Source organism: Carassius gibelio, chromosome B20 (genome assembly GCF_023724105.1).
Source record: "Carassius gibelio isolate Cgi1373 ecotype wild population from Czech Republic chromosome B20, carGib1.2-hapl.c, whole genome shotgun sequence".
Lineage (NCBI taxonomy): Eukaryota > Metazoa > Chordata > Actinopteri > Cypriniformes > Cyprinidae > Carassius > Carassius gibelio.
In genome coordinates, this window is record NC_068415.1 from 5,790,146 (window position 1) to 5,812,718 (window position 22,573).

Below are 22,573 nucleotides of genomic sequence, written 5' to 3' on the forward strand. Positions count from 1 at the left end.
TTACTTCGTCTCATAATTGCAACTTTAAACTCACAATTACATTTATTTCTCAAAATTAGGATTTTATATCTAACAACATAACTTTACACCTGCAATATATGATGTAATATTGCAGCATTTTATCACAAAATTGTTATTATTTCTCACAATTGGAAATATAATACTCATAATTCTGATCACTTCCCACAACTGTTACTTAATTTGAAATGTTTTTATTTTCTAATGTAAACTTTATCTCACATTTACTTTTGTTCTTTTGTCTCTGAGCTGGAAATGGGCTGTCATAAATCAGTTCTTTATCAAAAAGATCATTTCGCTGTGTTCACTTCTCAAGTTGTTTATATGCTGTTTTAGAGATTAAACATTTTTTGAAGTTACATCACAGGTTCTTCAGTACATCGCATTAGTTCTAGATACCATCTGAGGAATGAAATAGATATCTTCAGATAGAAGTAAGTCCTCCTGGGTTCTTTTTTAAGCACTGTCCATCCTAGACCTCTCATCTTTAATATATTCATTTTGCCTGTGTACCCATGCACATGCTGACAGATTTATACAGACTTGATTTTATGAAAAGCAACTCTGGATATGCATAAAAGCCTCACCAAGACATAGTGTGACTTGCCCTTATTGATTTATTGGAAATATTTATTCTGCTGTGGTGCTGGAGGGGGGCAGGCAGCAGAGGGCTTTAAACTGCGAGAAAGTGTCAAAGGTTATTTAAAATTCTCTGTGGAGTTTCTCTAGACTTCAAAAGCCTAATGTCTATCACTTCAGGGCTTTGGAGTGGATGTGCTAGCAAATATTTATGAGCTGTGTATGCATGTAGTTTTTACACTAGAGTAGCCTCGGCTCAGTGTGGCGGGAAGCGCCGATGGTCTCATGGAGGTCCTCTCTGGTACTAGAGCTTTTAGATGTGATGTGATCAGCTAATAACACTAAAATCAATTGCATATGAGGCTTGATGAATCACAGATATTTTGATACTTTGAATGTAAAACATGTTTAATTCCCCTGAAACTAGCATAATGATGTTTTCTAATCAAACACTTTCATACTGAACATTGTTAGTGATTTGTTAATGGGCTGTGAGCTTCCAGCATGCTTTGCAGTATAAAATGAGCATTGATATATTGTACAGAGTTACTGTCACAGATATTTGCTTACCTCATTTGTCCAGATGTACTGTAGTTGTTAGTTACTTGTTGTCTGATATTAAAAGCACATCTTTTATGTTTGCTGTTATGTAGAAATCTGTAGTTGGTTCCAGAAGAATTTATTGGCTGAATTAGGAATATTACAGTTAATTAAAACTAAAACCAAAAAAACTAAATGTTAGCTGAAATAAAATTAAACATGCTTAAAACTTTGCCAAGAAACATTTATTATTTTAATTAATTTAACTTCATGTACGAATATAATTAAAACTAAGTTGACATTTACACAACAACACCATAAACGGAAAACTTTTGAGGTCACATTTCAAAATAAAAGTCTCCATGTAAACTACCAAAAAAATGCTAATGAGTATTACGTGTTTAGTCTACAGGTAGGTGTGCAAGCACATTGTTTCTTTAAAAAGTGTCATCAACTACTGGCATGGCATGAATAATATAGCGTTTTAATCTTTCTAATGGATTCGTGTGAATGGGGATCGTTTTGACAAAGCTGTCATTTGTAAACGAAACTTGAACTTTTTAGATTTTAGTACATTGATGTTGTGTAAGTTTCCCCTAAAATGAAATAAAAATGTATAAATACTAATAATAATTAGTGTTGTCAAATGATTAATCGCGATTAATCGCATCCAAAATAAAAGTTTTTGTCTGCATAGGTGTGTGTTCTGTGTTTGTTTAAAAACACACACATACATGTTGAAAATTTGAAAATATTAACATGTATTTACATGTATAATATGTATATTCATATAATTTATATTATAAATAAATATATTTAATATATAAAAATAACATTTTATCTGAAATAAATACATGCACGTGTGTGTATTTATATATACATAATATATATATATATATATACACAGTACACATAATATATTAATGTAAACAAAAACTTTTATTTTGAATGCGATTAATCGCGATTTAATCATTTGACAGCACTAATAATAACATACTACAAGTATTACAAATATATATGAACTATATATATATATATATATATATTTATATTATATATTTATACACTAAATATATATATATATATATATATATACACATATATATATATATATATATATATATATATATATATATATATATATATATATATATATATATATATACACACACACACACACACATATATATATATGTGTGTATATATAACAAATCAATAGACATGACAGATACACACAACTATATTACTAAAGTTCAATTTTAAAATTTTAAAATTTAAAACAGCAGAATTTATGCAATAAAAACTAGATAGCATCTCAATGATACTAAAATAACACTGGGCTGAACATGCAGTTGAACAAAATGTAAAAGCTATTGAGGAAACTTAAAAATCCTAATGCATCAGATTTGCTTGTATTTGTTGGTTTGTTACTTTTTTAATGATCAACTTATCACAGGTGTTATAGATGGGCAGCACATGGCTCAGAAATGGACCATGATCAAGCTAAGAGGCCATTGTTCATAGCACAGCTCTGCTGCTGGAAGTGATTGTTGTGCTCATCCACACCTCAGACCCTACGGATGAAAAACTATTGATGTGATTTGGAGATTGAGTGATGGCAAATAGAGTGAAGCTTTGGCATTTCAGTTTTCAAAGTCGTGATTGTTGTTGCTATTTTCAAAGCGCTGACAAGGGTATTGAGTCCCTGCTTGACCATAACCCACAGCAAAATATAATGCACTGCTCAAAAATGCCATCGTCAGTAGTGCAGTAAAAAAAAAAAAAAAAAAAACCTTAGCAGTCCAGCATCTTTCTAATATTCAAAAAACATGGTTGGGCAAAATTCTGATTTCAAGGTCTGGCTCAATATCAGTTGATGATTGTGAATTTCCATCTTCCATCCTAAACCTGTCATGTAGTTTGGCTTCATGCTGAAGACTTTGGGATAAATTAGAGCATTCTTGTAAATTAAAGTGTTCTTCCATGACCCATTAAGTTAAGTTAAGCATTCCTATGACATTAAATCACATTAATGCACATGTTTTCCCTTTGGTCTCACAACATAAATTTTAAACCATTATTAAATTATTAATGCCATCCCATCGTAATTACAAGCACAGACCTCCTGCCTTGAACAGTAGACTCACATTGGGAGTGAATCATTTCTCTGGACATTTCTAACACAACTGTTGCTTTTGCTCATTAGTTCATTCTTGGTGGAATTTCTCCTGTTGGGCCAGCCTGTCTGATTCCCTCATGCTCATTAACAAAATATTACCCTAATGTGACATATTTATAGGAGCAAACGATGTCTGCAATGGCCATGTCATTAGACCATATGGAGCATCTGCATAATATTCTGTCATTATTTACTCACCCCCATTTTGTTCCAATCTGTATGTGGTTATTTGGTCTGTTTAAAATAAAAGGAGTGTTTAAATAACTACTTTCCATACAGACACATGTGACTGTGACTGTCAAGTTTTTTTTTCTTCTCTTCTTTTGTGTTCCATAGAAAAATAACAGCATGCAGATTTTGATTGATTTGAATTATTATTAATAAAGTATGATTTGCAGTTTTAAATCAGTGTTTTATTTAGAATAAATCATGATTTAGAAGTCACTGTTGTATTTAAGAGTAGTAAACAATGATTTTAAGTTTTAAAACATTTATTTTGAAACAATAAATCATGATTTACAGTTTTCTGATCAGTGTTCTTTAGTAGTACTTTTAAAGTTAAAGTAAAATTTGAAATGTTAAAATCGTGTTCTATTTAGAATTAATAAATTATGATTTATACTTATTTCAGTGTTCTAGTTCAAATTGACTGTTTTAAATGAGTGTTATGTTTAGAATGAATAAATGATGATTTACAGTTTTAAATTAGTGATCTATTTTAAAGAAAATTAATTTATGATTTGAAGTTTTAAATCCGTGTTCTAGTTAAAATGTACAGGTTAAAGTCACTGTTCAATTTAGAATTAGTCAATTATTATTTAAAAAACATAAATCAGTGTTCCGTTTGGAATTAATTAATCATGATTTGCATTTTTAAATCAGTGAAAATTGTTATTTAAGGTTTTAAATCAGTGATATTATTTAGGATTAATAAATCAATTAATAATTATCTTAAACCAGTGTTCCTATCATTATTTAAATCAGTGAACAATTCAAAATTATAGTAAATATTGATTTAAAGTTTTATATGAGTATTCTATTTGAAGTAAATAATGATTTATAGTACAAATCATTGTTCTGTTTTGAACCGTTGTACTTTTTAAAATCACTGTTCTAATTAAAAGTAGTAAATTATAATTTAAAGTTTTCACTTTATGATTTAAAGTGTTCTATTTAAAATTACTAGATCATGATTTGAAATGAATAAATCATGTTGAGTTCTGAATCACTCTTCAGACTTTCATGAAGTTCGTTATGTTGTTTGTCTGTCTTCAGTTTTCAGGCCTTTACCTGCTGTCCTTCTTCATCATCATCCTGGGACTGGTCCTGTACTACTCCTCCTCCACCTACGTGGCACAGGATCCTCGCGTTTATAAACAGTTCCGCAATGTGGGAAACGCTATCTCAGACACGCCCACCGTGGGGCCCCTGGAGCCTTCAGTGACCTATACGAGCCTGGGTCAGGAAATAGAGGAGGAGCCTCGCGTAAGAGTAGCCTGAAGGGGGCGTGGTCTCTCAAAACCAATCATCCACTGCCCGGCCCAACTGTCTGTAGAAAAACGAATGATAATGATCACTGAATGATGTAATCAACCACGTAGCAAACAAGTACACTGTGATCATGAACTGTTAATAGGTAGCAGTGACTTCTGTATATCTGAGATATCAGATCCATCATGTATAGAGATGATTTCACCTCATTGCCTCTTTCCCCGCGGCAAATTAAGTGTTTAGAAGGATTCGTGCTGACTGTTTTGTCCAAATGCTCAATTGTGATTGTTTTAATTTCTTATACGAGCACAAAGGGTTCATTGTATTTGAAAGTTCGACATGGTTTGTTTCACTACAGCTTCATGAATATTTTACATTTTAAATGAGACTTATCTGACGAAAACTGCATTCTGAGTTTTACAATGCTGATTTGAGCCAGTGCCTTGCCATGTGATGTTATTGTGGGTTAAATCAGCCAGTGAGAAATCATGACTTAATAACAGTCATCAGTACCGGACATGTCATGATTGCATATTGTATTATCTGCTCAAAATTATAAACTTTTACATTCATCAGTCAGAAATACAAAAAGGGTAAAAAAAAATAAAATGAGAGAGAGAACGATTTTACACCCTTTAAATGTTATACCATATTCATTTTTTATATATATTTGTCATATTTTGTTTGAATTCTGCCAGGAAAAAGGGTACATGCATTTGTATTAAATTTAAGAGTCTGTGTAGCAATTGATTGTAAACTTGTAAAGTATTTTACTGCACATGTGTTTGTTTTATAAGCAGTTCAGTCTTAATTATCATCTTATTTGGATAAAATCCAGTACAATACATGTAAAGTATTCCCGAACTGATATCTGAGTTTTGTTTTGTTTTACATTTTCTCTTTTTCTTTTTTGCATTCTTAAGTTGGCATTTAAATATTGGAAATTCTTAATGTGTCTGACTTGCTTAAAATAAAGTATATTTGTCTTAAACTCAAAAAACACGAATGGTTAAGACTGGGAAAATGTGTTTGACCATGCAAACTATTACATCATGAAAATTCTGTCATCATACTCTCAAGTTGTTCCAAATATATGAACACTCCAATTTTTTTAAATTGTTGGTGTCCAGTCATTTGACAGTAGCCTTTGACTTCCAACTTATAATTTTTTTTCTCAATAGTATGAAATAGCGACTGTTTGTTCTCTCACATTCATTAAAATATATTGTGATGTGTTCAACAAAGGAAGGAAACTCAAACATATTTTGACAAAGCTGAGGGTGAGTAAATGATGCTAATAAAAGCGTAATCCCTACAAGACAAAAACTACTATATTTGACCCATGGGGAACTTCAGGTGAATGAACATCAACAGTAAAATTAACCTCTAACACGGTGAATTCAAGATATTCAAGGGTAGAATAGATTAGCATTACAAACACACTGCAAATAAGAAATGCGGTTTTCTCATCGCTGTAAGGAAATGAAGTGTTCATCTTATGAATATTTATTACGCAACGTTCCAAGAATGCCTACACGACTGATTTGGCGAATTAAACGCTTGCCGTATGAATGTTAATTAGTTTAAGCAGGTATGTTGCCAAGCAACGTCGGCATGACCTCATTTATATTCATTAGCTACTAATATTCATGAGCGACTCCTTAGAGATGTACCTCCCCATGACCTCTCTCAGGTGGTTTCTTCCTAACCTTTAACACCTGAGAGGCGTCTGCACGCAGCGCGGTGACACCGGCACAGATATGGCAGACCTCAACGCGACCTGGGAGCGTGAGTTGCTGGAGCAATTCTCCTGTTTGACTGCCGCCACAGACGAGGAGCCCCATCTGAATACAGCAGATATTACTTCGGAAAGCAGCGACAACACAACGGGCTTATTGCATTTAAGTGATGAAGTTCTCCTGGTTATACTGAGGAACTTGGACCCAGTGTCGCTGCTGAGGCTCGGCAGCACGTGCAGCTTGTTGTTCAGAGTTTGTTCGTGCAACTCTCTGTGGACCACACACTTCCAGGTATGATTTGAGTGGGAATTACAGTTTTGATTCATCACAGTGAGTCCAGAAATGGGTACTTAGGTCGCGAATCTGATACTTGTTGGAATTTTTTTTTTTTTTGGTGTCAATTTAAATAATTTTTTTTTGGCTATTTGCCTTTAATCATTAATTTAAGAGGTTCATTCAAAAACACCTTATTTTTCAAGTAATAAAACAAGTAAATCTTGAGTGAGTCATTGAATCGTTCCATTCATATTTTTTTTTTTGTTCAGTTGTGTAATATTTTTCTTCAGAATTGGGGGGGAACTAAAACCTTCAATTGAAAAAGTCTTAATTTATCCAAAATCAGGCAGCTCTGTTGTTTGCACATAAACTGCTCTTAATAGAGTCCAGTTTTTATATAGCAAGCTGGGTTTGGTTTATGGCATGCAGCAGCAATTCAATGTTTTGCAAAAATAGACGCAGAATAAATATGTTTGATAGCTAAATGTTTGACTTTTATTAACATTGGTATCGAAACTTGGAATTTAATCAGAATTGATGAGCAGAAGTCGAAATTGATAAAATTCAAATGATACCCAACTATAGTTATTTGAATAATACGACTTGTACCGAGTCACATGCATATAGCCTACGTGACACTGAAGAAGATCTAGAGAAAATGAGAAACCATTATAATCTTCTAGTTTAAGAATTTCCTTGTGTCATTGAATTCATTTACTGTAACTTTGACTTATGATAGAGGTTACCGGAAAAACTTTTATGAATGACATTTGCTCTTGCTATATTCAGTCTTAAAATGCAGCTTAAGTGAACGAAAAATAGAGTTGGTGCATGGTTGTGAATTAGTCATTCAGCTAAAAGGTTCGAATATGATTTGAGTACTCGTTCTGTTTGCAATTTAAACAGTTTTATCGGAGATTCTATTTCTTGTCATACTCCAGCAAAATTTATCCTGACTGTGCACCAAAATCCACAATCAGTATAATGGCAATCCAGCAAATACCACTATTACATACAAGTACCTAATATTTTAAATAACTGTCATTATTCTCAATACATTTGGGAGATTTATTTATTTTGACCTGCAGGCTTAAAGTTATTTAATGTTAATTAACTTTAAGCATGCAAGTGACCACTGGAATTGATTATTCTCTCCAAAATCTCTCCTCCACAGGATTCGTTTGGGGTCAGTCTGACATATGCCCATGCCCGGTGTCCCGTAACGGCCAAAACCGCCTTCCGTCTGGTTTTTATGTGGAGATCCCTCTTCAGAAACATCCACTGTAACCGTGCGTTTCAGGAGAAACTCTTTGTGGAGATCCCGCTCGCGCCTCACAAGTACTGGATCCAGTGGCTCGTGTTGGAGGAAAGTGTTCCCTTGCCTTCAGTGAGGCTTCCCTGCAGCGACGTGGAGAAACTGTGGGGAATCACTGCAGATTTGTTCCAGGACAAACTCCAAGGTGGTCGTACTCTCAGCTGTCACATGGGCGTTCCATGTTTAATTTTAGCCTAACGTGTTGTTCTGTTTCCCAGAGAAAACTGAAGATTGTGACACGCTCAAGTTTGAATGGAGAGAGCTGTATCATCTTGCACTGAAGCATCATGGTAGTGTCTCACTGGTCTTTCAGCATGTTCTCAGCCAGCACCAAAACAGTGGTGAGATATCTGCATCTCATTTTAGGAAACTAGATGTGAAACTTGTCTGCTTGCCTGGATTTTAAGAAGCTTAATGGCCAAATAAAAAGTGTGATAACTAGTGTTGGGGAAAGTTACTTATAAAAGTAATTCATTTCAATATTGCGTTACTCCCTAAAAAGTAACTAATTGCATTACTTGGTTACTTTTTATGGAAAATAATGCATTACATTACTTTTTCATTACTTTCACGTTACTTTTTAAATATGAGCAGGGCTTGACTGTTTTTAATATAAGAAGTTCTATTTATACATTTTATAGCAAATGTAAAAGCCCTTTCACACCAAAAAGTGTAATGAATAAACTTCAGGTTGAAGGGAAAAAAATTATTGAAGCACAATTGTTAGTTTATCTAGAGTAATTTTTGCTTCTTTTTATGGTTGAACTGGATTATCAAAGACATTAGTTAATAGAATGGGATTAGATACATTTGTGTTATTTTACATTTTTATTTTTGCAGGTTTGTGTCATTTTCTGAGTTTGCATTTCACTGTATTCATTTCGATTAATACTAAATCCGTTTTTTGCGAGTGAGATGAATGAATGCACATTTAACTTAGAACTACAGTAACATCATGTTCACACAGCACACTTCTGTACTTCAGATTCCCTTACAATATGGGGGCAGGAGACATGTCAGTCAATAAATGGTGAAAAGTAACTGGGGTTACTTTTTTGAAAAATAACTCTGATATTTTCATGTAAATTAAAAAGTAATGTTACTTTACTAGTTACTTGAAAAAAGTAATATGATTACTAGGGATGCACGATATTGGATTTTGGCCGATATTCGATATGCCGATATTTTCAAAATAATTTTGGCCGATGCCAATACCGATATATATAAACATTTTCGCCTGATATATTTAAACTTTAATTTTACTGAAGAGAAATCCACGTATCTCTTCTGTACTGATCCTACCATAAATGTATTATTTTACAAATGTAGACAGACATTCACACCTGAAAAACAGGTCAATTATTTCACTTGGAGAATATCGGTTTGGCTCATCGGCAGAAATATTCATATCGGCCGATACCGATGATGGTCATTTTAAGCTTTTATCGGCCGATACCGATGTTGTGCCGATATTATCGTGCATCCCTAATGATTACGTAACTCACATTACTTGTAATGCGTTACCCCCAACACTGGTTATCAAAGTTGCGAATATTGTGATTTAGGAATATAATGTATCATGCAATGTATCCCCTTACGTTAATCCTCTGTGAGTGGTGGAGTGAATCCAGTCAACTGCAATTTGCTCTCTGGAACATTTGCATCGCATTTAGACTGAAAAATCGGGCTCACTCCAACTCCACTGTATCTTTTTCTTAACCAAAATGGCATGAGGGTTTCTGGGAGCTCTTGTTGGTTAAGTTGACCTTTTATATGTCTTTGCTGTATACGTTTCCATTTCCCCACTTTGAAAGTAATGGGATTTCTGAAGAAAGATGCAGTAATCCAATTTTTTTGCACTGGTGAATCACTTCAAACTGCTGTGGTGGACCCTTGATCGGAAAGTTGGGGTATGACACACTGTTTTTGTAGTGATGTGTGAAGAAGGACTGTGACTCATAGTTCACCCTCACCTGGTATTTCTTTTTTCTTTTAATGCGTTATTTTATGAAAGGCCCATGTTCTATAGCTGTTAGCTTTGAACAGGATGTAGTGCATCCTGGTCAGTGATGATCTAAATGTCTTCCAAACTTCCACCTGAAATTTTGGAGTTCCTTCTGTAAGGTGTAATTGTACAGTTTTATGAATTCATTTTATTGTGGCGTTACGTTTTCTGCCCATAGCTTTCAGTCTGTAGTATTGTTGGCATTGATGACCATTTTCTGTGGTGATTTTAGAACACACAGAGCTGGAGTCCATGTACCATCAGTACGTCCAGTGCAGGTTCCAGTGGCTCTTCACGTATTGGTTGTTTCGTCAGCCGGCTCCGTACAACAAGCAGCTGCGGTCCATTTTCCTGCAGTGGAAGAAGCACAGCAAGAGAAAGGTGGCCACGTGGGGTGAAACCCTGTGTGATGTGAGGTACCTGGCCTCCCTGCACCCCATCACCAAAGACTACTGGAGAGGACGACTGGCCCGGGGAGATGAGAGCCTCGGTAACTTATTGTTCAATTTAAAGATGAGAAGGATAATGAGGATTTTTAGTATTAAGATTGAATAGGTATTATAATAAGAAGAATAATATTTTAATCTTAATATGGATGTTGGTATTATTTTTTACTTTTTAAATAATATATGTTAGTATGTCAACCGATTGCATAGGTTTATATAAATTATATTTAAGTTTATTATTATTATACTTCATTAGTAATGTAAATTTAGTATGTCCTATGTAAACCGATTGCATATCTTTATGTAAATTAGTTGCTTTATTATAATGGTGTTCACTTATTTTTTTGTTGTCTTGAATTAAAAATAATGATAACTTTAGTGTTTTAACAGACTGCATAACTTTAATTAATATTTATTTAGTAACATTTAAGTGCTGTGAATTGATTATGAATAATTTTGTATGTCCCATGTAAACATTGCACATTTGTTAATTAGTTGCTTCATTGTATTTGTTTTGAATAATGATATTAATAACTACAGTATTTTAACAGACTGCATACATTTTATATAAATTAGTTACTATTTATCGATTTATTTAAACATTTGTTTACTAATCATTATTAATAATTTTGTATGTCCCATGTAAACATTGGACATTTATGTTAATTAGCTGCTTCATTATATTTGTTTTGAATAATGATATTAATAACAACTACAGTATTATTTTACAAGACTACATACCTTTTACAGTATATAAATTAGTTACTATTCATCTATTTATTTAAACACTTGTTTACTATTATTATTATTAGCTTTAAGTGTAAACAAAATGCCATTATATATTTATTGTTGTTTTTCTTTTATGTAAACAATGCCATTATTACTACTACACTTTAAAAAAATTAAATGATAAAGGAAACTATTAGCTTATTATTTGTAACACTGCTTTCCCCCCGCACCTTTGTTACTGGCATTTGCAAAATCTATTGTTGGTCAGCCTCTTCAGGGGTTAGCAGATCAAGCCAGTACTTCAGCAGAGGCAGGTGAAACCTGCTGTATTTGAAGGTTTTTTGTGTTGGTCTCGTGTAGTGCTCTCTCCTGAGGAACTGTGCCTGTACCAGTCGTTTGGCAGGAAATCCGTCTGTAGATCAAATGTTGCTGCTCCATCCCTTGGAGTATCATCTCATGTTCTGACTCTGCTTGTTTCTTTCCATCAGGGATTCAGACTGTCGGAAACTACTTCTCCATGTGCAAGTCTCTCGTGGCCTGGATCTTTGGCCGCGACTGGGGCCGACTGAAGCGAAGAAAGGTGCGTCTATGGAATACATGCAGGAAACTGAACAATATTTCAGTCTGCATTTTAAAACACTTTTTTTTTTTTTTTTTTTGGGGACAAGAAGTCTTCTCTCCCTGGTATGCATTGTGATGTTTGAATAAATTTGACATGCTGTCTTTCCAAGGACTAAGTTCTTCACACATGATAGTTCCCTGTTCTGTTCCAACTGCTGTCTCTCTTCCCCATCTGAAAAATGCCAATTAAGTTCCTCAGAGGACGTGATCTTAAATATTTTAGCAGTGCTCATCTTCTGCATTTCATTAGCCAGGGAAAATGACTTCACAGGTCACGGCGTGAGCAGACACTCCTATCTAATGGCTGCTTAAATGGATTATAGACGTATCGGTGCATGTCTCCGTCAATAACATCACACATCTGAGCATACAAACTCTCCTGCTGTTTTACAACACCGGTCACCGTTCAAGGACACACAAAGGACCAGCGAGACATTAAATGTGCATATTATGTTTTCCAACAAAGGTTAATGTAGTCCGTTTCGTTTCAGGGTTTCATGTATGTGCTTTGCATAACCTATATGCTTGATATCAGCATAGTCTTCAGCTAGGATATGAAGGTATTTTAATGCAAAATGGACAGCACTTTGTGTGCAGTCTTTTTTGCACTTTTATTAATATGCACGTTTTGTCTTGTTCCCCTTTGCATGCCATGTTTTCAGGAGCAAGGTCAAGTTGAATATTGTTTGCTGATGAAGTGACGTGTCATTGGCAGGTTTATGAAGACACACTGGAGGGTGTGTATCTTCTGCTGAGACGGGAGATGCAGGAGACGCTCATCGAGCACGAGCGCTTCTGGCAGGTGGCCAAAGTCCAGATGACCCGTGTCTGTACGCTGGAGGAGACTGCTGCCAATTATGTCAACTGGAAAATGATTGAGTCGCTCCCCTACTACAAGTCAGTCCTGCTCGAGTCCGTTTGAATACTCTGTCTGACTTTCTCTTTTTGTTTCAGAAATTAACAATTATTTAATAACATTTATTTTAGATTTTATAAAATGAATTTTGTTTAAATGCATAGCTTGATTTAAAATTAAAATATTTATAATATTCATTTACATTTAAGCTGATGTTATGTATTTAAATACAAATCTTAAAATTAACTTTTTTTTTTTTCTTTTTTTTTTTTAATCTAAAAATAAAGTCTTGCATTAAGATGCCATTAATGTAAAATGTTGGCTTAATTTAAGATGTTTTTTTATTTTATTGTTTGGATTAGTAAAAAGAAAAAAAAAAAAAAAGTTTCTTTAAATGCATAGAACTAAGCTATCGTTTAATAATTTAAATAAAATTACTAATAAATAAAAATAATTTCTTGCCTTTAAACCTTTAACAGTTTTATTTAAATGAAGCTAGATGTCTTTACATTTTAAATTTACTTGTATAAATACAAACGAAATATTTTTTTTTTTAAATAAAATTAAACCCAATGCTATGAACTAAGCTGAATTTACATAACTTTTTAAATTAAGTTATTTTACAAAGCTGATGGCAATCTAGTCTTCAGCACATTGTGCACACAACAACTGCTTTGCAAACCTTATTTTTATAACATGGTGAAAAATCTGAACTGATGCAGCATTTTACTTAAAGGAGGCTCTTTCACAGTTATGTTAGTGACACTCTTATTTATTGGTACCCATAGGAGCTTGACCTTTAGCATTGTCATCGATCACTATTTTCAGGCTGTAAAATGTTGCTTTTTTTTACTCTAATTGCTGTTGTTTCCATTTAAAACTAGTGGTGAAAGTGTTCAGCTTTAGCAGTGGTTGGCTTTCAGACTGGGCTTTGAAGCCTGGAGAGAGCGCTGGGTGGAGACAGGAGCAGCGCTGGCAGCTTCAAACAAATCACCTGCAGTAACTTACAGCCTGAGATCCGCGGGCAGTCGATGATATCTTTGAAGTGTATGGTGACTGATCTCTGAGAGCATGGACTGAACTCCGCTCTAAAGTCAGCCTGATCCCAGAGTATCAGAAAACAGTAGTGTGTAAAGTTAAGTGGGATGTTCCTTGAGGCTGATCGTCTTACATAAGCAGATGTGTGAGTGATTGAAGAGGTAAAGTGCTCACTTGAACAAACAATTAGACCTGAACATTATAGTGCATTTTAAAATACTACTTTTTATTTTATTTTTTTCATGTATGTATATATATGTGCCACAGCATGAAAAGTGAAAATGCAAACTGTAAGAATGTATTTTTGTTTGCATTTTTTCATGCTATGCCACTTACATTGAAAAACATATTTTAAATTTTTATACCTAGTCGTCTTGCAAATAAGTGGCAAGATTTGTTTATTATAAATTATAAAAAAATTCTATTTTATTTTGAGTTTTTTGCAAATAACATTAGTTGTTTTTATGTACTGTAGTTTATCTCTTCCTTACTATCTGATCGGTCTAATTGATCATTAGCATTCAAACCATCAGTCCTGCTCCTGCTTGGCTGATTTTAAATTGAGCTAATAATCCACATTTGGGGAGCTATATCTCTATGTGTGTGTTTGCATGTTTGCGGCACACAAATTGAGTTTTCTTGAGTGTTTTTTCTTCCAGCGTGTTTTGTCTGAAGCTGTACCAGTCATTACACAGGAGCAAATCTCCAGAGACTGTAAAGATGAATGGCTCGTTGTTCAGAAGTGCTTGAAAAATTACTTTCCCCGCAAAAGCCATTACATTGTTTCTGGTTTTTAATTCTCATTGTGGCTTTATTAATAAAGGTTGTTATTTCCCAAGATGATGGGAAAAAAAATATATAAATAATTTGCCTTGCCGTTTTCATAATGGTTTTCCAACTCATGCATATAATTTTTTTTTCTTCTTTTTAAGACTGTATCTGGTGTCTGGTAATTCAGTGTACCTGGATCACGTTCAAGGTTTCTTGCGTCGAAAGAGACTGATCCGGGATTGGATTTACCTGGAGGAGAACAGCTGGGCCAGACAGTTGCTGCCTGAATCGCTCTACACACTGCTGGAGTTTGACACCAAGATCTCTCAAGGTGTGTTGGCTAACATGATGTGAACAACGCTGAATCAATCTAAATCACTGCACAGCAATGGTACAGAAGAATCCAGTAGCTCATGTTAGGATTAATCCTCCACTTTACATTTGTAGCTTTAACGATGCTTATGTTGACTTCTGAGACCCTCAGGGGTCTCATTAACATCTTTTTAAGCTGATGCTGTCTTCTAGAATGCTACTCAACCAAGTTCAACTTGTGTAAGCGGTTGGTGTTAATCCAGTCCTCTGTGAACATTCAGGACCACACAGAGTTCATGACATTGGCATTAGCAGGATCTGTCCAATCAAAGTGTCTTACAAGTTTGATGTAAATGGCAATTTGTGACTGAATAATGCAATGGAAAAAAAAAAAAACTACTACTAAGAGTTTGAAAACACCTTCTGGTGCTACTTGGACACGTCATCAGTGAAAAACCCGGGGTCATAGGGTGTTTCGGGTCTTTAATCTTCATACACCCTCACCCGGGCGACCCAACCGGGGGTGGTCAGTCCCCGGCTTGTGTCCAAGTGGCAGGTTGCTCCACGGATCCCCCCCTACGGATCCACAGCCACCAAGAAGCCCTCTCTGCGGCCTCTAAGATGCTTGTGGTGGCTTTTTTCAATTGCAGTCCTTTCACTCCAAGGAGTTTGAGGGTTCGCATCAGTGAGTGGCCAGCGAAGCCTCGGCACCCGACCTCGACTGGCTCACAGCGAGTTTTCCAGCCGTTGTTCCGGCACTACGAGCTGAGCCCTGCATACTTAGCCCTGTTACGCTCGTGTGCCTCTTCAATACGGTCTTCCCAGGGGACAGTTAGTTCCAGGATAACCATTTGCTTGGTAGACTCAGATGTTAGCACCATGTCTGGGCGGAGAGAAGTGGCTGCGATGTTGCCTGGGAGCTTAAGCTGTCTTCCAAGGTCAACCTGAAGCTGCCAATCACGAGCAGTGGAGAGGAGCCCCCCCGTAGAGCTAGGCCGGTGGAATTGTTCCTTCTGCCCAGCTCTAATGAAGGTGATTGTTTGTTTGGGGGCTGCCTGGGTCTTGCTGAGCTGGATCGCTGTGCAGATGGAGTCCGCCAAAGCCTTTAGCACCTGGTCGTGGCGCCAGCGGTACCGCCCTAGCCCTAGCGCTCTTGAGCAGCTGCTCAAAATGTGCTCCAGTGTGCCCCTCTTCTTGCACAGCTTGCACTCAGGAGTGTCTGCCAGGCCCCAGGTGTGCAGGTTAGCTGGGCTTGGGAGGATGTCATAGACGGATTGGACAAAAAAACTTGATCCGAAATGGTTCTGCTTTCCAGAGCTCTGCCCAGGTTATTCTGCGTGGATCTGCATGTTCCCAACTGGTCCACGCTCCTTGTTTGGACATGCTGGCCATTTTGGTGTAGCGTTCTTCCTCCACCTCTGCTCGTATCTCGTCCTGAATCAGTTTGCGCCTCTCTTTTCCATGAGCCAGATCATAACGTGGCTTGGGAAAACTACCAAGACCTGCTCGTCCCATTGCCACGGAGCCCACCAGCGTTTTGTGCCTTAGTCGTGCCTCAGCTTTAGTGACGGCTTCTTGCGCCTGCCACTTTCTCCCGGTCTTCACTAATAATAATTTATACAGTAAATCTATAACATTTAACAACAAAATATCTTTATGCATTTTTATGATTTAAAAACAAAACCGAGACAAAATATTGACACTCCATACCATGGAAATCCAAACATAAAGTAAATAATATTCAAGTACCATGGCATGAAACGAATAATAAAAACAAAAATTCAAACATTGTATAACATAACACTGTGTATAATAACAACAATAATTTTTTTAATTACTGTTGTCATGCTGTTGCATTTTAAGATTAAGGTGCATTAGTATTAATAAGTAAAATGTATTTGTTTTTTACTAAAACGGCTTAAATATTCATAAACCAAACCTGTCTTTTTATTGTAATTTGTAAAAAAAAAAAAAAAAAAAAGAGCAAATAATTCATTTAAATTGTAGAAATTCTTTCAGTCGTATTTTATAGTTTTTTTTTTTTTAGGTTTAAAATATATATTAGATAATGTTTTTTTTTTTTTAAATCAGCAGTTGTTTACATTTATCATGAAAGTGTGTGTGTGTGTGTGTGTGTGTTTGTATATGTCACCTTCCTGTAAAAGAATAAGTGGAGGTTTGTGTGTTTCCTGATTGTCATTCCTAACCTGGATGTGTGTTTTATTTGAACAGAGAGTTTGCACGGTGACTGTGTGACGGCGCAGCTGAGTCGACTCATGTGGCTGTACCTGAACTCTGGCCAGGAGCTCTATCTGGAGGCTCTGAAGGGAATGGTGCTGCAGTGTGCTCAGTCCTGTCTCAGTCATCTCAACACGCTTCAGGCCTGACCTCAGACACACACACACAAACCTTTTAAGTGTTTTAACTGTCTTTTTATAACGTGCTTATGACTTAATTTTTTTTAACTGATTTTTTAGAATTTTTGTTTTTGCAACCTTCACTTTTGAGGTTGTCAGTCCCCAGGTTTTATTGCACAGAATCATTCTCAATTTATGTCTGAGCAAATGCAGTGCACATACAATGATAATCGTTTTATTGGTTTTAGCATGCCAAATGATCACTGGTCTCCTTTTGAGATGCTTTTATTGTAACTATCATGTGACTTTTTGCTTGGGTTTGATCTTACTATGGTAGACTGCAGGGTTGCTGATTTATTAAAGCACCTCTATGCTCCACTCCAGTCTTGTTATTCTTTGAGTTTTGATAAACCCTGAAGTATGGATGAACCCCAGTGCATTTTATTTATTTTTTGTTAGTTAATTGGTTTCTGGAGAGAATTGAATTTGATATTTGCATATAGTTTTGAAAAATGTAATTGTGTCAATGTAAATTAATTTGACATTGGAAGGCTGTTTAAGTGAACCGCAGCAAACTGATTCCTTAAAGGGGGCATGACAGACAGTTTCATCCAATCACATGTTAATCTTGAGCACCTATAGAGTAGTACTGCATCGTTCATATCGCCAAAAAGTCTTTAGTCTTTAACTCCTGGATGTGTGCTGTGGGCGGAGCTAAAGAGTGACGAGCACCGAATGCAAACAAAACTGACATTTGATGCCGTTTCACTTTGCGTCTGCAGTTCTGAATCATGACTGGGGGGTCTTTTTATAGCTGGGACATCTCCGTCTTTCAGTTTTAAACCATATGCAAATCCAGCGTATAACTGGGCCTTATTTATAAAATGTTCATCTGAAAGAAGCTCACTGATGAGCGCGATCTCGCTCTGGTCAATGTGGGTGTGGGTTTCCAGGTTCCACCTTCGTCTACGTCACAATTGTATTCACAATTGAAAAATCTGAAACTTGTATGAACCTGGAAGTAAGATTTTTGGCACAGAAATAGTCATACATCCAAATTAATTTTTAAACTATATCCATGCTTGGCATGAGAATCCAACTCTTTTACAGTGTAATCCACTCTGAATGCATGAAACCACATTGTGCCCCCCCCCCCCCCCCTAATTTGTTTTTTCTTAAAGGCTCTTTAAAGTAAAAAAAAAAATACACTTGAATACCGTATTTTCCGGACTATAAGTTGCACTTTTTTATTTTTTCATAGTTTGGCGGGTCCTGCGACTTAAAGTCAGGTGCGACTTATCAAAATTAATTTGACATGAACCAAGAGAAAACATTACCATCTACAGCCGCGAGAGGGCGCTCTATGATGCTCAGTGCTCCTGTAGTCTACCCCTGAGAACATAGAGCGCCCTCTGGCGGCTGTAGATGGTAATGTTTTCTCTTGGTTATAAAAAATTTAGTGCAGTGCTTATAGACAAAGACTTATAGTGCAGTGCGACTTTTTTTTCCTCATCATGATGTATTTTTGAACCGATGCGACTTACACTCCAAAAAAAATACTGTACCCCCCCCCCCCCTTTATTATTATTTTTTCAAAGTAAAAAATATACTTCGACCATTTGATTTAGAAATTTAAATGTAATGCACATTCTATACATTACATTTTACACCAAGATTTGGAATTGAATGTGCATCATATAAAAAATAATCTACATGAATTTACTGTTCTTGTTAGTAAAAACATTTAAACAAACCGATGTAGAAAAATACTTTATTTGACATTTGTACAAACGAAAAGCACTTTACAAAATGGAAAAATAGTTAATACTTTTGAGAACAAAAACTAAAATTGTACATAAATAGACCTTTGGCATTTGTAAAATCTAGCTGGAAAATTAAAAGCTTAAGATTTGAAAGACATATGTGAAATTCAAACATACTGTTAAACCAACCAGTGGCTTTCAGTGCACAGTGAGTGGGTCATGTCAACCAGTGCACGTTGCTTTTGTATTCCTATATATACACAATTCAGCATGCGGTCACACTGTCCTCTAATGCACAATGAAGAGCACCACATGCATTCTCCATCTGGTTATGAGCAGCTCTCTGCCTGAGAATAAATATGCATTGCATGTGAATATGGCTTAGCTGGCCTGCACATTTATGAAATAAACTTCCTGTCTCTGCCAGTTATGGAAAATACCCTTCGATGTCATACTGTGGTTCTGCTGCATAGATTTGTAAAGGCACAGAATAATATTACATATCTGCAGAAACGCATAATAAATGCTGGTTAATGTGAGGTTGCATAGCGCAGCGTACATCTACTTAGTTACCTTAATCTAGTCCCTTCTTTAAATACAGTAATTTTATGCACATGCACAAGATATTATGAGCACATAATGACAAAACCTCCATTTGAAAACATGCTTAATATACTTTAAATACAATGAGAGTACAGTCACGATACATAAGCCATATATAGATGCTTGTACTGTAAATATCTTAAACATTCGTCACCTTGGTGCAAAGCTTGACATGACCGCATCACTGGACTTTATCAACTATAAAATATTCTGCTTGGGGTCGAAATGAACTTAATGACACTTAAATCCCTTCTGAAAGCATTCAGAGCAACGACAACGAATAAAAGAAACTCTTAAAATACCTGAGTGAACAAGTTTTGCATTGATTTCGTCCATATTCCTAAGAAATACATGTGTTATCTGGAGTTTATAAAATGTCATAAGCATGTCACAGGAAGTGCAGAACATTCTGTTTCCTGTCTGACTTTGGAACTCGACACCGAACTGTGCAGCGAAGTTAAAAAAGCAGCTCATATTTTATTCCAATTAAAAACTATTTAATGGGCATCCTGAATAGATTCACCTGGATTCCTCTGCTGTCATTTATTTTGAAATGCAACATTGCTCGAGTTCAACGGAAGCTCAAACATACTAAACTACACAAAATGCAGGATGTTGGCGATGAAGGAGCTTTCAAATGCTGCTGTTCCTGTTGGTGTTTTCGATGTACAGGGTCCTGAACATCGACCTGCGACCTGCAGCTGTTGGGCAGAGGATGGACCAGCTTCTTTGGGTAAAATAATTCAGTGACGTTCATGAAGTTTAAAGGTACACAAACAGGAACACAAGGCACTTTAGGACACCAGTTGCTCTACTTTCCCTCAAAGTCGACTTGACAGGAACAGCGTGAGGAACTCAAACGGTCTCAATAAATACAATAACACATTCAAACTCCTTGAAAATTCAATGTCCGCAAGAAACTTGTTGTAAAGACGTCCTTGTAAACTGGATTCACAGCTTGGTCCAACCTTTAGTGGTCTGAAAGACCTTGTTTGTTTCCGAGAGGTTGACTTTATTTCACCTTTATGATCTCTGGGAACGCCGTCGGGCCTGACAAGGTGGAAATGGCTCATTGCGTCACGCAGTTTTCGCCCATGTCCTGTGCGTAACGATCCGAGATGAGCGTCCGCAGCTCGTCAATGTCTTTCCTCAGCTGGCACACCTCCACCAGCTTGGCCCGCAAGCCGTCCTCCATCAGCGGCTTCTCGTTCTCCTCCGCCGAGCAGCTCATAGCTGGAAGAAAAAGAAAGTGTCACAAATGAAAATCAAACCAGTTTATTCTGGAATAAAAGATCCTATGCTGCTAAGGCTAGAGTATTTACATTTGATGCCAAGCAGCAGGGCCAGGTTGGGCTCTTTTCCTTGAGCTCTCTGTGTGAGGACACTGCACAGACCCTTCAGATCCAGCAGACACAGGGACATCTCCTTCAGCAGGGGCCCGGCCTCCTTCAGACAGGACCCGGGGGTCACATTCAGCGTCTCCTCGTCTGGCCGTCTTTGGTTCTGTGGAGACAAATACAGAAAGCAGGGTGAATCAGGACAGAGCCTTTCAAGGGAACATTCAGAGTTTAATTTTAAATTATGAAAGTACAATGAAGCCCCGGCTTGTCACATTTGCCACTGGAGACTTGAGAGAATGGTTATTTTCACCTTCAAATGCTATTACGGACACAAAGAATGTGTCTGAAGCGCGATTTCAGCATTTTATGCTGCAGTGTGGAAGGAACTTTCAAAGTTTGGACTGCAGCGTTGATGACTAAGCTTAACAATCGTGTGCATCCTGATACAGATCACCAGCATAACTCTGAGCATATTCAAACAAGAGCTACAAGAACAGATTCATGAGCAGCTGTTTGTGAAAGCTGCCCAAAATATTAAAGAGTGAGAGCTGGAATTACTAGCACTTCCACAGCAGGACTACAGCAAGAGCAGAGGAGAACGTGCGTCCTGATCTACTGAGGATGGTGGGATTAAATCTGCACGTCAGCGGAGAACGCTTGATAATTCATTCAAATCTAGCCCGAAGAGAACTGTTCTGTGTCGTACATTACAGAAGATGCAGATATTCATTTATTCACACGAGGTCATTATGAAATAAACACTGAACGGCATTCAAGTTCAAGTTGACACAGCTAGAATGTAGTTACTCAACTGCACTGCTAGAGCTTGTACAATTTTCAGAAAATTGATAACGAGAAAGTGAGCACACAGTAAAGGACTAATAATTAGAGAATTAACAACAAAATTAAACTAGAAATCAACACAAAAGCTGCATCTGAAATCAGAACTACTGTTCTGTTTTTAAGGGGAAGTCGTGGCCTAATGGTTAGAGAGTCGGACTCGCAATCGAAGGGTTTATTGTGTATATATAAACACACACATGCATGCATATATTTAAGATTTTACATTTTTACACACACACACACACACACACACACACACACACACACACACACACACACACACACACACACAGTACAGTCCAAAAGTTTGGAAACATTACTATTTTTAATGTTTTTGAAAGAAGTTTCTTCTGCTCATCAAGCCTGCATTTATTTGATCAATATTTTTTCAGAACATGTGATGTATAGTAATAGTAATTTATCTTTTTAAAAAAAATAAAATAAAATCAATACTTTTATTCAGCAAGGATGTGTTAAATTGATAAAAAGTGATAGTAAAGAAAATATATTGTTAGAATATATATTATATTTTTTTTGTTGTTGAATAAATGCAGTTCTTTTGAACCTTTTATTCATCAAATATATTAGACAGCAGAACTGTTTCCAACACTCATAATAAATCAGAATATTAGAATGATTTCTAAATGATCATGTGATCGACTGATGTTACATGTGACACTGAAGGCTGGAGTAATGATGCTGAAAATTCAGCTTTGCATCACAGGAATAAATTATTTTTTTAAAGTATATTC

The 22,573-nt window shown here is 36.1% G+C and overlaps 3 protein-coding genes across 6 annotated transcripts in view; 2 read left to right on the plus strand and 1 right to left on the minus strand.

The window, feature by feature from the left end:
• The window catches only part of LOC127983508 (solute carrier family 35 member F1-like), an 80,851-nt gene extending 75,435 nt beyond the window's left edge, over positions 1 to 5,416 (plus strand). For both annotated transcript variants that reach the window (XM_052585710.1, XM_052585709.1), the window contains one exon: positions 4,592 to 5,416. In XM_052585710.1, coding sequence (XP_052441670.1) covers positions 4,592 to 4,816 — 225 coding nt within the window. In that variant the 3' untranslated portion in view covers positions 4,817 to 5,416. The remainder of the gene's footprint in view (positions 1 to 4,591) is intronic.
• A 1,089-nt stretch (positions 5,417 to 6,505) lies between these two features.
• On the plus strand, positions 6,506 to 17,650 carry si:dkeyp-114g9.1 (uncharacterized protein LOC555399 homolog). 2 transcript variants are annotated; one of them, XM_052585528.1, is made up of 8 exons: positions 6,506 to 6,837; positions 7,997 to 8,282; positions 8,356 to 8,478; positions 10,375 to 10,632; positions 11,806 to 11,897; positions 12,654 to 12,835; positions 14,765 to 14,934; positions 17,148 to 17,650. In XM_052585528.1, exons 1-8 carry the CDS (start codon positions 6,568 to 6,570, stop codon positions 17,300 to 17,302), a joined length of 1,536 nt encoding a protein of 511 aa, XP_052441488.1. In that variant the 5' UTR covers positions 6,506 to 6,567; the 3' UTR covers positions 17,303 to 17,650. The 2 variants fall into 2 exon arrangements, 1 of the variants encoding a protein (XP_052441488.1); XR_008160434.1 differs by lacking the exon at positions 17,148 to 17,650 and adding an exon at positions 13,679 to 13,993 and having other exon boundaries at positions 6,530 to 6,837; positions 14,765 to 14,910.
• A 1,379-nt stretch (positions 17,651 to 19,029) lies between these two features.
• Positions 19,030 to 22,573, minus strand: part of cep85l (centrosomal protein 85, like) — a 59,090-nt gene continuing 55,546 nt past the window's right edge. For both annotated transcript variants that reach the window (XM_052585675.1, XM_052585674.1), the window contains exons 12-13: positions 20,961 to 21,141; positions 19,030 to 20,871 (exon numbers count right to left, since the gene is read on the minus strand). In XM_052585675.1, the coding sequence (XP_052441635.1) occupies positions 20,708 to 20,871; positions 20,961 to 21,141 (345 nt within the window). In that variant the 3' untranslated portion in view covers positions 19,030 to 20,707. The remainder of the gene's footprint in view (positions 20,872 to 20,960; positions 21,142 to 22,573) is intronic.